Source organism: Struthio camelus, chromosome 6 (assembly GCF_040807025.1).
Source record: "Struthio camelus isolate bStrCam1 chromosome 6, bStrCam1.hap1, whole genome shotgun sequence".
Taxonomy (NCBI): Eukaryota; Metazoa; Chordata; class Aves; order Struthioniformes; family Struthionidae; genus Struthio; species Struthio camelus.
The window spans coordinates 5,120,456-5,137,577 of NC_090947.1; the positions used below are offsets into that span (position 1 = coordinate 5,120,456).

Genomic DNA, 17,122 nt, shown 5'->3' on the forward strand with positions numbered 1-17,122 from the left:
TTTAGGTTTCAAGAAAATGTACCAGAAATTGCTTTCTTTCAAGAGATTCCTCAGTATATGACTACTTTGAATTCCATGTTGAACATCACTGAGAATTTAAGAGATAATAGTGAGCAAGGTAGTTTCCCATATTTACTTTACAATGTTGGTCTGCGAACATCATCACTGATACCATAATTTCTGCTGGCAATTCCAGGACGCATTTAGTTGTCAAGAAGAAGCAGTCTTAATGAAATAAGCATGCACCGTTTCCTTGGGATCCTTTATCTAGAGCCAATTCTAGACTACGCTTTGTTTTCTCTATTGCCCCCAAAAGCCCTGTGTGCTGAAAGCCCCAAATCTTTGATTTTGGTAAAGGATGGAAGTGCTGTATGTCACTGCCATTAAAAAAAACTTGCAGGAGAGTCATATATGCCAGGTTTTACTGTCAAATTTTCCATTGTGAGTTAAAGCTGACAGATCTAGGGATAGTAGGAGTAGGAGCTATGCCCCTGGGTATAACATTCAGCAAAGTTTGCCTAAGCACAAAGTCCTCTGGGCTTGAGATTGCTGTATGTCTGGAGAAAGCTGTAATATAAATTGGTTTTTTGGTTTGCCTGACAGTAAAGTTGAGAGAGATGTTTAAAAATGTGGACCAGCTCAAAGAGGATCTCAAAAACACAACAGGAATGTCTACAGCCAGCATTGATGCTCTCCTGGAAGCATCTCTCCCAGAAAACAGCACTCAGGTAAGTTTGCTGTCATTCGGGGAGGAGGTCCTCTTGATTTTACCTCTCAGACTATTAAATCCAAGATTTGCTGGTGAATGCAGCTGAACAGATCACTGAAATCGTGACAGCAGAGACATATACGGTCCCGCAGGGACAGACAGTGTAGCATGCTACAGATCAGAAGTGGCCATCGGGTATGGAGTAAAAGAAGTCACTAACATCAGTTCAGCTGCTGGAGACTGAGAGCCATATGGTCTCTCTGGCTGTCACCAGTAGCTGGTAAGCAGCCACAGACTCCTTGGTGAGTGATTGCTCAAATCCGTAGCAAGGGCGCAGTTCGCTGTAACAGATTAATGAGGACTAAGTGGGGTCCTCCGTGCTGAGGAGTTGTTGCAGTCCAGATGGAAAAGCGCAATTCTTACCAGGATTCATGAGAGCAGTCAGGGATCCAAAAATAGCCTCCCAGGGAACAGATCTCTGTAATGAGAGATGAGCTTGCCTTCCTCAGCCTCCTGTGCAAGCAGAGCTCCAGATGCTTTTCCCCTTCCCAAACACCTAGTCTGGACTGAGCCCCAAACAGCGCACGCTTTTCCAAACTTTGCACGCGTCAGTCAATAGGAGATTGAAGCCATAAAAGTCTTTACTGCTGTGCAAGCTGGCATTAAAACACAATCCTTAAGATTCGCTCCTTGAAGCAGGAGTAACGGGTAGGCGTATTCTGCTTCTCAGGGCTGAAGACAAGGCAAGATTAATCCATGCGTACTGGAGCAGTCTAGCCCCTAACAAATGTTTTTTTCCTTTTCTTCCATAGTTCATTTCTCAGATCGTCCAGCTACAGTCTTGTGCTGTCCATCCTGCTGACCCACAGCTTCAAACAGTAGCAGAGGAGTTCTGCGCTCTCTCTCTTTCAGAGAGGACTCGTAAGATGTACATCCTGGGGGTCACCCTCTTACGACACTTAGACATTTACAATTTCCTATACAAGGTTAGTGCTGGATTTGTAGAGTGCTAGGACTATTCCTTGCTGCATGTAGTGGCTGAAAAGGTCATAAAATATCATTGCGGTGGCCAGAAGCTATGCTGATTTACACAGGCCAAAGATCAGGCTTTGCTCATGTAGTAATTTTTATTAGATATCCGTGCTGTAACAATGTGGATATAAATGAAGATCCCAGCTGGTGTAAACCGGCAGACCTCCTCTACAGACATTGGACCTACTCTAAATGTCTCCCTATCTGCTGGTATCATTTATATGCTGTCGCAACCTCTTGAACGTTCCCAGCTGAGTTCAGGCTTCCCAAAAATACGACACTGGGCAAATTTTTTTATTCTTTGAAAAGGAAAGCCCTGAAGAAAGCCCTGAAAAATATATTTTCCTAATCTAGTTGTCATTGCCAGGTAATTGCATGGTTCAGATATCCCACATGTGTAACTATGTAAACAACATGCCTAAATACGTTTGCTGAGAAGTATGTATTGACTGCATATTTAAAAATGCTACAGAGGAGGTCCTGGGGAAAACAGATTATGAAATGAGGAAGCCAGTGAATTTTGCTGAGGTCAAAAGCCATTTGTAGTGTCTGACCACCCTGTTGTACGATATGCTACCTCTAAGAGGCTCAGACTATATGCCGGCCAATTTCTGATATACCTTTCCCAATTGTAGGTGTTTGGAAAACATGCACTGTTTAGAGTATGTAATATTGAAGGGAGGGGGTTGCGAGAGCACTTGGGGATTTAGGAGTACAAATCCCATTCATTTCCTATGGGACTTCTGTTCCCTAAGCCTCCTAACAGTTTTGAAAAGCCACAATCTCTGCCTTGGGATTAACACAAGAATATGGGTGCGTGCACGCACGTGCACACAGCGATTCCTGCTAATTGTAATTGATTTCCTTCTTGTCGCTTGTAGATGTTTTTCCCTAAGGAACTTCAGAAACCTGTGGACAAGATGTTAGGCCTTCTAACAGAAATGAAATATTTCAGACACCAGGTTGAATCTGGCGTGCATCCATTGCTACAAGCTATTCATTCACTCAGAAAGCTCCGGCAGTCTAGAAACGTGCCTCTGACTAAGGTATATGTAGTGTGCATTTGCTTTGGAGACGGTATGCCTTTGAAACAGTTTGCACAGAAATTTCTTACCCTAGAGGCCAAAAGGTGCATAAAATCATAGGTTACTGAATCTGTTTTAAAGCAGCAGTGTCCTAAGAAGAGTCTCTGTCCAACTCCCATGTTCCCTTCCTGTGAGTGCGTTGATTTGGAGCAGTGGAACAGTGATGAGCCTGACAACGTTGTTAAGGGGCAGGGAGATGAACGAGCATCCTGAAGCAGGGTAGACTTTCAAGGAAATATACAGGTGCAGTAGAAGGGTACAGCTTCTGAAAACAACTGGAGAACTGCCCACTAAAGGCCATGCAAAACCATTCAAGTCAACAGCAAAAATCTGTTCCAGCTTGAGCATGCACTAGATCGGGTCCAACAGGTCAGAGCTGCTCAAAACGTTCAATATGAACCCAGTCCTGTTTTGACAGCTGTTTTCTGTTCTAAGTGTTTTACTGAATTCCTCCAGTTCTGGATCCCCTCCTGCTCTGATCTGCAGTGAACGGCAGCCCAGTTAGCACTGGTAATCGCTTTACCTAGTAGTCATGGCAGGGCCATATGTAGTCATGGACTGGATGGAGGTAAGCGATGTGCACATCTGTGTGACAAACTCTCTCTTGGAACCCAGGGTTTGTAAGTGTTGCCAGGCACCCTCGTTACACGCATTACAGGCAATTCCCACGTTGTATCTCATGCCTTGAAGTGAATTCCCCACATCTGTCATAGCAAAGGTGAGCCATAAGGGCACGTTTTATGTTCATGTGTTCAAAAAAGGGTGCAAAAGATTAAGCAGGTAGTTTCAGACTTTCCAAGGAAAGCCCCTTGTTTTGTAGAGAGAAGAACTGATAAGAAATCTGCCAAAATGTTTAATTCCTGCTCTCTAATTCTGCCATCCCTCTTTTCCCTCAGAATGGGATGCTTTTAGCATGCAGGATATATTTGCTTTTTTTTTTTTTTTCCTCTTCTGCAGACCTTACTGAAATCAAATGACTTCAGGATAACACAGGGCACATTTAAGTCCATGTCAAAAGTTCTCTGCAACCAGGAAATCACACCCCTGTTTTTTGAGTCTTTGCTTCCTGATTTTGGAGACCCTGTAAGCAACAGTTCTTCAGCAGAGGATGCCTTTGTCCAAAAGATGATGAGGAAATATGGGATTCCTCATGATTCCAGTAAGTTTGGCTTTACCTTGAGGCAAAAACATTTCAGAGCTAAACCCAAATGTTTCCAGAGAGATTCAGCAATAAGCTGTTCACCCATATGTCTCTGGAGAGCTGATGATTTCTGCTAGCTGAGAATCTGCACTGCTCTATTTATTGGTGGCTTATTTTCATAAAAGTTAAAAGGAAAACAGCACCTGTAGAGGAGCGGTGCTTGGTGCTGCACTATTTCCCAGTTGCTGGTGATCTGTTTTTAGGGCTTTTTAGGGCTTGACAGGTCACTGCTTTTTCTTGATATGTAGTTTTTCTGACTGTACTGACATTATTAGCTCCTCTGAGTTCACAAAAACTCCATTTAACCTTCAAGCAGAGAATCTTGGCTCAAACAGTGAGACTCTGGTTGTCTTGAGTTCAGCAACAGGAGATGGGGAGCGGATTACTTTTGTCAAGGCACATTATATGTCAGTGAGGAGGGCTCTGAACAAACTGGGCAGACAGGAAAAACGCACTGGTAGCTTTCTTGTATCTGATCTACTTGTGCTCTGTGCAATTTGTTCGGTTTTCTCCCCTTGCAGCCCCATTCTGTTTATCCTTTTACCTGGACTTGGTCAAGACCCCTACTGGAGCTTTAATTTGGTCTTTCTTAAAACCAATGGTGCTTGGGAAGATCCTTTATACACCAGATATTCCAGAAACTCGAGCAATCATGGAGAAGGTATGACTGTTTATAATACATCAGGATCTGCCCACTCAAAGAGATTTTAATTTATATCCAACACAGGCTGTTTTTTTGGAGAAGCAAAGTCTATTTTCTGCCTGTTTGGAGTGTTACTCAGTCAAAGTATCTTTTCCTAGTATCTCTGCTGTTCCGTCCTTTGTCTTTATATAAATCTTACTGCCAAGCAATTGCTGTTGGTGCAGTATCTATAACATGGATTTCTTAAGGCCTTCAGTTTATAACTTTCACCCCAATATTTTCAGCCAGTAAAAGAGAGAGATCTCCCAGGACAAATGGTAGCCAGCACATGCTGGCAAGCAGGACAATGGTAGAAGGAAAGCTGGCACCCGAGACATGCTCTAGACATTGCATATGAGCCTTACATCCGATTTTAGCGTGTGTTAAAATGGCATTTAGCCAAACACTGATAAGGTGTTTTTTCCTAAAGAAACCAAATCTGGTCTTGGCTTTATTTTTCTTAAGCTTTAAGGCAATGAATAAATGGACCTTTATATGGTGTTGTGGGGTTTTTTTGTAGTCTAATACAACCCTGAAGCAGATGGCTGACCTAGCCCTGAAGTCCCAGGAATGGTTGGACAAGTCTCCTGTCATCATGAATTCACTGACTAAGTTAAACCAAACAGTTCCGATTATCAAGGTATGAGGTTCTTATCTCCCTTGTGCCTCTTGCAAGAGGGAATTGGGAGGATGGATTTCTTCGCCGAAATAGAGATTCCAGTGGCTTCAGGGACACCTTACTCTAGCTGAGGAAACCCTTCTCAGGCTTCTGTCCTTGAGTTCCCAGGCATGCCTGTTTGTTCCCTTAACAGAAATACTCCTGAAGCACCTTGCCATGCAAATCCTCTTTCTGAAATGATATGTTCGTAATATGCTCCCTGTCACTTTGGTCATGCTGAGGCCTGCTGGAGGGCTAAGATGAGTGGGGAACGCTCTTCAGTTTGTAAATTAACTTTCTGCTTGATGGAGTGATCCAGCCAGCCAAGACCAGGCAAGAAATGACTTTTTCAGAAAATGAAAAAGTGTCTATAATAAGCATGTAGTTGTGGGTACACTCCTAAGAGCTAGAAGATGTCTTTGTACCTCAGTGAATCTAAATAAAATTTCCTTTTCCCCTCCTAAGGAGCCTATATTTGCTTGGATGCAGAAAGCAGTAATGCTGTAACGTTTCATATACTTGCTTTGCATTCTCCGCTGTGAAAATTGTCTCCTTTTCTTACAAAACTATTGTGGCTTTCTGTAAAAATGAGATCTCTGGAACCCCAAAGCATTATAAGTTAATTTTTTTAGTGGCTGGAATTCATTGCAATTTCCATGGCACAGTGAGAAAATCCAGGGTGGAATATGTAAAAGTGAAATGAAGTATTCTCTGTTGACTGCACTTGTTCGTGGAATAACGTACAATTGAAACAAACAAAACTCTCACAGCTGGTCTCTTACCTACACCTCGGACCCCATTCATTGCTCTCTGGCTGTGTTCACAGGACTTAAAGCAGACAGCAGTGACATTTACTAACAAAGATTTCAGGCCCAGGATTTTTCCATGGGAGTCTAATGCCTGACGGTGTCAATAGGTGTCGTCTGTTGATTCCAGGAAACACTAGCAGCTTGGACTCACAGGGCTCTGTAAGACCTTTTCATTGTTAACGTTTCCTCATCGTAACGCACAGGGAGTGAAAAATGGAAGGTCAAATAAGGAGTAGGAGGAGGTTGTACAATGCTCTGTGAAGGCAGCTGGTCTGTGTTATTTTAGAAATACACTGAATAAGCTCACGGGGGTTGTGGTCAAACTGATGCTTTCTCTCTTTGCTTGTTGACAGAACGCCCTGCAGAATCCCTTTGTGCAGGTTTTTATCAAGCTGATGGTGGATTTGGATGCAGTTGAACTGCTGAGTCAAATAAATGAGCTGGGTAAGTTGTTCCACGTATGCTGCCCTCCTGTTTGTACTTCAGGCCTGGTAGTTTGAGTCACCGTATTGCATCCTTCTTCTGGTACTGCTCTTCCTCTGGCCAGTGTCTGATGCTTTGGCACAAGGCAATCTCAGCTGTCATTTAAAAATCTAGTAGCTTATGGACAACGACTCCTAGAAAGCAAAGGGCTTGCTCATGAACACTGAAGGAATAGCAGGATGGGAATCTCTGCAGCTGATTGTGGCCACTGGAGGACACTGTTTAGCTGTAATTATCACTTCAAATGAGCTACCTGAGACTCTGGTGGGAAATGTTGTAGAGAGCTCACTCTCATCACCATCAGTGTTCAGCTTAAAAGTTTCCCAGAGCAGAAGAGGAAGGGATCAAATAAAAGAACCCAGGCTGATCAAGCCAAGGACATTGTTAAGAAAGATACTCTGCCAGTATTTGCTGTTCTTCCGCAGTGTTGCGTGGTCCTTCATGGTGAGAGTTGCTGATCTGCATTATGGGGGTCATCAGCTAACAGAAATGGTGGAGACATTCCCTGTTAGTGCACAGCACAGCGATCACAGCCCCTTCCTAGCTGGGAGTATAGCCCCTTCCCACTTTTTCAGTAGATGGCCATGCCTATAAATACAAATGTGACTTTTACAAGCAGAGCTCAGCATAAGCTGGGGATGGTTTTAGTCTGTTATAGGCAAAAGGATATCAACCTACTGTTTACAATGAACCCTGCATATTAGTCATCTCATGAGTAGCACCTCTGTCTGCACTTCCAGTAAAATCAGCTGCTGTCCCTGCAGCAGCTGTTCCATATTAGTTACACTGTGTTATGAAGTCAGCTTTTAAAACAGACGGGAAACATCAGCATCTTTATTAATCTGCATTATCAGGTTTAGTACACACATCAGCACAACAGACCTAACTTTTCTTTGATGTGCTTGGAAAAAGCACATTCTCCCCTGAGACAGAGCAGATCAGCAGACATGCTGATTACATCAAAAAACATTAGATGTGGAATGAATGGCGAGCATCACATGCGAGTCTAAAAGCCCAGCAGGTTAGTAGCAGTTTCTGATTTGGGATGGCTGTCACATTCCACTGCTGGCATCCTCCCAAGGGCAAACTCACGAGTATATTACAAGTGATTAACATAAAAATCGGGTCAACAGCATGCCTTCATTGCACTGTTAAGTGCAGAAATGTATTTTACACTTAATGGTTAGTATGATGCTTTCTTTTTTCCTGGTGTCATTGTTAGTGTAAAGAGCAAAATGACTTGATGCTTCTTCTGCTGTGTGGTGACGCTACTGATTTTTATTTTTATTCCAGATAATATTCGTCTGGAATTACAGAACAACGCTGACATTGTCAATCAGCTGAATGCATTAGCTACCCTTGCTGTCAATGTGTCCTCCTGTGTCTCGTTTAATCGCATTCAAGCAGCCAGAAACTTAGAGGAAATGGAAATGGTGGCCAAAGAGCTCTTTCTGAAGAATGAACTTTTTGCAAGTATGTGACCGTCTCAAGTATCCCTGTTGATTAGACTTAGCCTAGGTTCAGGGTGGGAGTCCAGTGTAACAGGTTTGGCTTTCCACCAGTGACTGTTGTGGTCATGGCCCCAACCACACAACAATGGGTCTTTACCCAGTGGCGTGGAAACAGCACACTCAGACCTCCTTATGGCAGTGTTTTACACTCTCCTTTTTATACCTACATGTTTTTACACCTTCACTGTTTGTATAGAAAGCCTTTGGTAGACTGGTCTTTTCTCCAGGTTAGTTCTCAGCTGAACAAAGTTTCGATACCTGTGGTAGATCTTCATGGCAAAGCTGCCTTCTCTCAGGCCTCCCTCTAAAGGGAAAACAGTGCTTTAATCAAGAAAGGTGCGAGACCGTCTACTTTATTAGAAGATCATAAAACTCTTTAGATATTCCAGCCAAACACGTCAATACCGCAGTGTCTCTTCATGGTCACAGTTTTACATTTGTAGGAGTGGGTTGCAGCTTCAGGTCAGACCACAGAATGGGACAGGGGGCATAGGAGCTTACCTCAACGTGAATGATGAAAAAGGCTTATTTTAAAAAAAAAAAAAAAGCATAGTATCTCCTCGGTTAGCATTTACTTATAAATCCCTTGACCTAGTGATTTAGTTTTACATCTCATAATTGAAGTGTTGTCAGTAACTTTTCCTTTTCTTCAAACTTCAGACCATGATGATATTAATGCTTCAACAGGAATAGACAAGTTTCCTCCATGTTTGTCCTCCATTCAGTTTCATGCTTTGTATATGGAATAATTATGCAAAATACTCTGGAAAGAGAACCCTCTGTGGCATTGCCTCTATTCAAATAGTCATTTTAAAACAAAAAGAAATCCTGTCTGTCAGACTATATTTACAGCATGCCATTGCCTAACAGGAACTTACAAAGCTTTTAGATTCTCAAACATTTCTCACCTTTGTGGGAGTTCTGTGTGCACAAAAATATGTGCACAGGCCGCGAACACCACTTTCTTCAAAACAATGTCCATGAGGTTTTTAAGTTACAGCATCTCTATGCAAGATCTGTAGATGGAGTACATTCGGGAACAGTGTGTATGCTGAGTGACAAACACAATATGCTGAGTGTCTGATGGTCCACGTTAACACCAAGATTTTTCCAAACACAGCTGGTTATTTTGAGAGCCTTTTTTTTTTTGAATGTTCGGTGGGAGAAGCTTTTCAGGCTCTGGGGGGTGTATTTCGCATCCAGGTTCATCAGTCGCGTTTGGAAGTATGAGTAGCTGCCGTGATGTATGCTTTCTGCTTCCAAACCCTCAGTAGTGACCATAAGCAACCTACTGATCTGAGCATTGTTTGTGTAGCAAAGAAACTAGATGATGGACTGTAGCGTAGAGGAGGCTAATAGAAGTTAGAACTTCTTATATATCTGCATGTACTGCTCTCCTGCTATGGACTCTTAGTGAAGGAAAGCTTTTTCCCTTTCTTTTCTAAGGTATCATTTTCAAGCTGCCTTCAAGTCATAGCACCCCTCGGCACGCTGTTCCTGGGGCTCTGGCCCTCCCGCCTGTGCTCAATTACACCATCCGAATGAGCAGCAGGATTACTCAAACCACCAACAGAATAAGGGAGCGGATCTGGACAGTGGGCCCACACAATTCAACCTCACAGAGCCAGATTTACAGCCGGGCATTCATTTATATCCAGGACAGCATTGAAAGAGCCATTATTGAGTTACAGACTGGGAAGAGTCCAGAGGATGTAGCTGTTCAAGTCCAGGCCATGCCTTACCCCTGCTATAATAAGGATATGTAAGTTTGTGTGATTTTGTTGTCTTCGTGTTTTCTGTTAGTTCATCTCACCTGACTGATGGAGTTCACCCGCTGCACGGGTCTCCTTACCACCACGTTCACGTGGGACAGGAATCAAAAATTCCTTTTTCAAGGGTCAGAAAAGGGGGAATTTTGGCCTCTAATATAAATGGCCTCTGTTTGCCCAATCTTCTGTTTTCAGTGCTTTGTACGTACCTGAATTGTCATGGTAACTGTAGGTTTTCCAGCAGGTGAAATTTGCTGTCCCTGTTTCACATGTGTTGGAACTAAGACTTGAACCAGCAGCACTCACATTAAAGATATGATCATTAGCTTGTTCTGCAGGTGTTTACATCCAGACAGTACAACACAATGAGAAAATGTATTTACTTGGCAAAGAAAAAAAGAGTCCCTAAGTTTGAGCTCTGTTCCTCGATAATGCTATCTAGCTGTGGTATTTGTTATTCATTCCAGCAATTCTAGCTAATATTCAGTGCCTAGTGAATAGTTTTCGGTACAGGTGCCTCTCTCTCAGATGTGTTAAGAACAATAAGAGGGAAGATGAAATTGTACCATTCATCTCCACAATAATGAAGGAAGACAGGAGCTTTTGATGCAATGAGTTGTCAAGGTTAACAGCCTGTTATATAGAGCAGTGCAGTGTGAACAGTGTGTGGACCAGAATAAGTTTTGAATGATAAAAGAGATCAAAAAGTTTTGGATTATCTTTCCACTCATCTTGAGCCAGATCTGCAGCTAGTATAAACTGTAGCTCTGCCAAATGCAATACAGAGAAGCCAGTATCTCACAGCTGAGGACCTGCCCCTCTGGCAAGATAATTTTGGTTGGCATTGGAAACCTGGCAACATGGTGCTTCCTCAGAGTTACTACCCTGACCTCAGCTGGTGGCCAAACTGGGTGGAAAACACACAGGGAAGGAATTTCATGTCCGTTACAAAGCGCTGAAGGACATTCAGCAAATATTATTGGTAGGGTGGGTGGTCAAACCGTGGCTGACGATATGAGCGTCTCGCTTGGACCAAGAGTACAGACTGAACCTAGGAGCTCTGTCTACTGAAAAGCCTGCATCTCTCCTGCGTGAGCTAAAAGACAATGGGCGCTGTAGCAGACGCATTAACCTCATATGTCGCCCGGTCGCTTAAGAGAGCTAGGGACCTATAATCTCTTGTTAAGGTAACTGCATACAAAGTGCCTGCCACTTTATTGTTCCTGTAAGTACATAGACAGTAAGCATTCAAACCAAATGTCAACTTCTTGCAGCAAATATATGGGTTATTGTGGTGAGATTCTTCTATACCATGATTAACTGGCTGCTGGGAGGTTTACTACGAGCTATCTGCTTCCTTTCTTGTTTTTGGGCTGCCAAAATAACAGCTTGCCTTTGAGATTCCCTCCCTACCCTAGGTTGAGAGGGACATGAGTTTGCTCAATTATTAAAATACCTAAAGGCTTTGGAATTGCATCCGGTAGAAGTCATTATAAAATGGACCTGTATTGATTGTTATCACATAGTTGCCATCCTCTAGGGAAACCGAGAGAATCTTGTGTACCACTGTACAGAAGGTGCGGGGAAGTGCTGAATTTTTAATAGCCTAGAGATCATGCACAAGGCGGTAGCCAAAAAAAAGAAAAAGTAGAGCTACTGAAATGCCTTTTTATTGTTTGTTATAAATATGGGTTCGTTTTTTCGGAAGCGCTTCCTGAAAGCACTGCTTTGGGGAAAATTTTCAGTTTTTCAGGTAGAAAATTATGAAACTCTAAAGTTCATTTTTTACTGTTACCGTACATTAAACTTTTCCCAGGCATAACGCTGAAATTTGTTTAGAGCCCGGTCTAGAAATAAAGGAGGAAAGCATAAGCCTGGTAGATGCAATGAAGTGAATCTCCTGCTATAAAAGCTCACTTTCCATCACAGAAGGCGAATTTAACTGTCAGCCATTGTTGTTTCTTTTCTCTGGGCACATTTGGCATGGGGGGAAGATTTCGGTTAAAGCCAGGAGCAGAGAATTGTGAAACCCACGTTGCAGGCTTGGGTCCTTGCAACACCTGCCTGTGGGGTGACAGGGCAGACACGTCTCTCTGCTGGGAAGTGCCTAAATCCAAACTCAGTAACAGGATATATGGCCTAATCAGAAAATTTGGCCGTTATATCTGTTGGCAGAACTGGGAGTCATGGCTCGCTGCTGTGGTTTTTCAAACTGACATGTACCCCGTCAGAGAGCCAGGAGATGTCCCTGCCAGTGGCAGTTCCTGCTCCTGCCAGTGGCAGTTCCTGCTCCTGCCAGTGGTGGTACTGAGCAAAGCTGCTTCCAGAATCTGGCTGGAAGTCCCTCTGTGGTTTAAAAAAGAAAAAAAAAATGTTTTTGAAACAGCCAGGAGCTTCATGAATGCAAAATCCAATGCAAGGGCAAAATAGCCTTTTTTTATAATTATTAATTATACTCCATGTTTTGAAATATAAGCATGTCTTTTCCTGTGCCAACGTATTATTCTGAAAAATATATTCACTATAAATCCTTAATCCTCAGAATATTTTGTATTCCGCTAAAGCCTGTATTTGCCTTTTACAGGTTCTTAACCAGCGTGACCTACTCTCTTCCATTTGCTCTGATGGCTGCCTGGGTACTGTTTATAGCTGATTTTGTTAAAACACTTGTTCAGGAGAAAGATCTGAGGCTTTATGAGGTATGCTGAAGCTTTCTGTGGCATGTAAAATTATAAACCGATTTTCCTTATTAGTAAGTAGTATATCTCATGTGCAACATTAAAAAGAACAAAATGAGCATTAAGGAAAATGATCTTCTAAATACCTATTGTTTGACCTGCACTGCTTGAATTCTGACATTGTAACCAAGTTCAAAACTAAAAATGCAGAGCATTTGCCCTTAAAGTGGTGAGAATGTTACTTTGTTGTTCTGAACACTAGAAATTTTGGGATGTCACAAAATCACAAGTTTGCTGAAGATTCAGTGCTCTCTAAAAATTTATTTTGAATCATGCCTAGTGGGGATGAGGACATGAAAAGTGGACTCATTTTCTATCCTTGAAGTTACTATACTTAATATTTCAGAAGGTGCTGCATATTACATCAGCTCCTCTGAAATGGAGTTCTTGATTCAGGTTGCCTACTGGAAAAGAAATGACATTGAGACGAAGGGAATTTACTTAATTAATTCAGGTTTTCAGTGTGAACAAAGTCAGCAGAGATGAACAGCGAAGAACTTTTGTAAAACTAAGCTTCAGCAAGCAACAAAAGCTTGAGCAGATTTGTTTTTCATCTGGTACCATGGAAACAAATGCCGGTTCACCAAAAAACACTTTGAAGGGAAGGCACTCTGAACTGTAACGAGATTAAACGAATGAACCCCCAGTGGCTGGTTGATAGCCCTCACCCTAGTTTTGGGAATCCAGTTTCATTGCCTCTAAAAACCAGGGTGTCAGTAGTCCTTTTAGGTGTATAATAATCGACAGCAAGACGCCAGCAGCCATTGTTTCTTTTGGATTTTGCAATATACATTTACAGTTTTGTGCAAGTCTTACAGGCTTGTTCATCAGACAATGTTTCATTATAAACATGCTAATTTATCTGTTACTGTCTTTTGGGGAGGGTTAAATGTTTTTGTTTCGAAGACACTTTGAAAAAAGAGTTTTTATACTCAAGCCACCTAGTTCCATAGTATTATTTTTTTAAAGTAACAAAATGCTTTAGAAAAGCAACAGATCTAAGGCAGCAGTTGCTTTGGGGCTTGTGGGCTGCAACAGTTTGAACTTGTAGATCCTGTCTGTCCTATCCTTTGCAGTGGAGTGTTTTGCAAATGCAGAGCATTCCAGAAACGTGAGTGCTTGATTTCTCCTTGGCTATCAAATGGCAGTATGCCAAATGTGAAAGAGCATGTTTCGATTTTATGCTCTATTGAGACATTGAAAAGAGGAGACTGAAATGGTTCAGTATCAGCAGAAAGTTCTCTCAATAAGTTGTTGTTTGTGGTTCTTTCTTTCACCTTTCTCTGTGTAGTACATGAAAATGATGGGTGTTAACGTCAGCAGCCATTTCATCGCCTGGTTCATAGAGTGTGCCATCTTCCTTTTAATCACTGTCACCTTCCTCATCGTTGTACTGAAAGTGGGAGACATCCTTCCAAAAACAAACACGGCGCTCCTGTTCCTGTACCTTATGGACTACAGCCTCTCTATCATAGCCATGAGCTACTTCATCAGCGTTTTCTTCAACAACACCAACATAGCGGCCTTGGTGGGCAGTCTTGTATACATCCTCACCTTCTTCCCCTTCATTGTGTTGCTTGTCATTGAGAATCATTTGAGCTTCTCTGTGAAGAGCCTACTGGTAAGTTCTGCTTTTCAGTAACACACGTCACGTGTGTGGAAGTGGACGCCAACCTTCCCTAAGCTTGCACTTCTGTTCTGACTTGCGTCACAAATAGGCATGAGTTTGGTGCCTTTCTAAACTCTACGAGTGGGTGTTTACAAGTGCTGCAGCGCGTGATGAGGAAGGTTGTCTGTGGCCTGCTCGAGGGAAACCTGGAATTAGTTGCGTCCCATGCCTGAAAGCAATACTTGTGGCATTTTAATAAATTACAGCCTGTCAGCTGAGTCAGAGTAGTTTGTGAGCTATGTACTTTGCCTTTTGCAGTCGCAAAGCAAAATGGGTTAGCTCCAACCACTGTGAACAGCAAGGCTGTGTTCAGTAAGGGGGTTAGGTAGCAGGGCTGTGAATGAAGGCTGCACGGTGCGTGTTTCTCTCATAGCTGGCTCTGTTCATCCTTTAGTTAAATGTATCTCAAATTCCGAACTGTGAAAAGAGACGTAAAGCCTTGCCTCTTGCCACAGGTAGAAATAGGTAGATAATTCCTTGCCAAATAAATTATGTAGGTGTTATCTAGATACTTAGGTATCAGAAGCCAGGTTTATTTTCTTTAAGTCCACTGAATTCAGGAAGCGACCCCCATTAAGGCAACTAGTAAAATTATTAGCCACATGTCAAGTAATTCTCAAGCGCTACTTAATTGCAAAAGCCACTCTGCTTTTAAGCTCTTCACTGTCCGTTTGTGCGACTGTGTACCTAAGGCAGCTAATTACCCATGTTCATTATAGCTCAGTATATGTTTACTCATGGACGACTAGGGCCCTGTATGAGGAAGGAAGTGGGGCCCTGGGTATGGGAAACAAAAGGAAGGAGGATACTAAGGCAGAATTATAGCCTGTCACTGGAAGTGCCGCCCATTACTGACCTGGTCCAGTGCTCTTTGTGACTATCGGAAAAAATCTCACTAATGTTTCTGGCTACTGGATCAAGCCAGTGAGAGACTGGATTGTTGACTGTCTTGATTTCTCTTTCAGATTAATTCATAAATTCTTTGCTTTCAATTTCCTTTATTCCACAGAGCCTATTGTCTCCAACTGCGTTCAGTTATGCAAGTCAATACATTGCTCGATATGAGGCCCAGGGCATAGGTATGTTTATTGCAGACAAAACTGTGCTTTGAGCTGTCACGATTGTGATGTTTCGTTGACGTGGATTCTGTTTGTCTGTATTTCTAAATTCCTTTCTGCAGGTCTGCAATGGGATAACATGTATAAATCTCCAATGATTGGAGACAACACTTCCTTTGGCTGGATGTGCTGGCTCATCCTGATAGACTCTTTCATTTACTTCATCCTGGGATGGTATATAAGGAATGTTTTCCCAGGTAAGGATGTGAAGCTTCGAGGCCAGTGCTGTACCGTTTCCTGTAGAAAAAAGTGAATGCCACACTGGCTGATTCCAGGATTAAGGAAGTAAGACAGTCTGCTCACACAGGATGCCTCTGTTTCTGGATCAAAAGGGGCATGACTTGGGTATCTGAGAGTGTTTATGAATCCTGAGACAGGGCAGAGCAGGAGGGCATTAGGGTTCCCCTGCTTATCACGTGGGTAGTTGGGAGCGCTGAAGAAGCTGAGACCAAGGACAGAGGAGCATGCGTGCGCTCTCTGGTTGGTGGAAATGAGAACAGAGCATACTAGCCTGCATTTGTCAGTCGAGTGATTTTGTGTTGTGTTACTTATATCATTTGATTTCAAAAAGTAATTCCTGCCGTGGGCAAGAGACAGTAGGTTTGTCTTTTGCTTTTCTTCCCCGCCTAATGAAGCAGTCCACTGGCACACAGAAATCTACCCAGTGGAAAACGTAAAGTACTCCAGCCCTCTGGCTATGGAGTTACTCAGAATAATAAATTAGCTAATACTTCCTACTGTGTCAGTCAGAGGAAAAATCCCCCACCAAGGAGGTGAGAGGAGAGAGATCTCTGCGGAGTTTTTAATTTTGAGCACACCTCAATAGCGGTGCTTCCCTTAGAAGCAGATACTTGAATATTTTTCCTCTTCCCAATGCAGGGAGATATGGTATGGCTGCTCCCTGGTATTTTCCATTGCTTCCGTCTTACTGGATCGAATACAACGGTTATATCCCCTTCTGGAATGAGAAACGAAGAGGCCTACTCTTTACCAAGCTGGTGTTAAGGAAGGAAGCCACCCTCAACAATAAGATATGTATGTGAATGCTAGATGGGGTAGTGATGCTAACTTACGTCTTAGGTAAACGAAGTCAAAAGTGCAAAGCGGCATTGTTTTGTTTGTAATCATTAGTTCAGTGGACTCGCTCAGAAAACGCATTTCTATGTTGATCCCTATTTTGTAGCACAAGAAAATTTTGGACCTGTTACTTATCTGAAAGGAGATTTGCCTTTTAATTTATACTTGCTATTTGGTACGGAAATCCTATGCTGATGTTTATAGGTGTCTTTGTGTATATGTCCGTTATAGTTGGGCAGTTACCTTGGATATAGCTATCTTGCACTACAATGCTCTATGTAGAAATACACTTTTATTTGTACAAGCAAATACAGGTTTCTACTTGGGAAAAGGGATGTCTACTTCTGTTTTTATCTCTTTAGAAATTTAACCTGTAAAGTATTGTGAGATCACAGGTAAGAGCTTGCTGATGCTACCATAAAATATCTCAGTAGTTTTGCTCTGTGACCTCTACTTTTCTTTGCTTGCTTAGCACAGATTAAGTTAGGTGCCCTGAAACATCTAAATACGAGACCTTTTTGAAAGTGATTAATGCTCATTGTCAGGAATTATTAGCAGTTGCAGGAGTGAAAGGGAGAAAT

The 17,122-nt window shown here is 42.4% G+C and overlaps 1 protein-coding gene across 7 annotated transcripts in view; it reads left to right on the plus strand.

The window, feature by feature from the left end:
• Positions 1 to 17,122, plus strand: part of ABCA12 (ATP binding cassette subfamily A member 12) — a 119,542-nt gene that overhangs the window by 67,931 nt on the left and 34,489 nt on the right. For all 7 annotated transcript variants that reach the window (XM_068947850.1, XM_068947849.1, XM_068947851.1 and 4 more), the window contains 15 exons: positions 6 to 118; positions 604 to 728; positions 1,522 to 1,695; positions 2,623 to 2,787; positions 3,784 to 3,985; positions 4,549 to 4,688; positions 5,230 to 5,349; positions 6,530 to 6,620; positions 7,953 to 8,132; positions 9,617 to 9,932; positions 12,524 to 12,638; positions 13,969 to 14,298; positions 15,356 to 15,425; positions 15,527 to 15,661; positions 16,344 to 16,499. In XM_068947850.1, the coding sequence (XP_068803951.1) occupies positions 6 to 118; positions 604 to 728; positions 1,522 to 1,695; positions 2,623 to 2,787; positions 3,784 to 3,985; positions 4,549 to 4,688; positions 5,230 to 5,349; positions 6,530 to 6,620; positions 7,953 to 8,132; positions 9,617 to 9,932; positions 12,524 to 12,638; positions 13,969 to 14,298; positions 15,356 to 15,425; positions 15,527 to 15,661; positions 16,344 to 16,499 (2,432 nt within the window). The remainder of the gene's footprint in view (positions 1 to 5; positions 119 to 603; positions 729 to 1,521; positions 1,696 to 2,622; positions 2,788 to 3,783; positions 3,986 to 4,548; positions 4,689 to 5,229; positions 5,350 to 6,529; positions 6,621 to 7,952; positions 8,133 to 9,616; positions 9,933 to 12,523; positions 12,639 to 13,968; positions 14,299 to 15,355; positions 15,426 to 15,526; positions 15,662 to 16,343; positions 16,500 to 17,122) is intronic.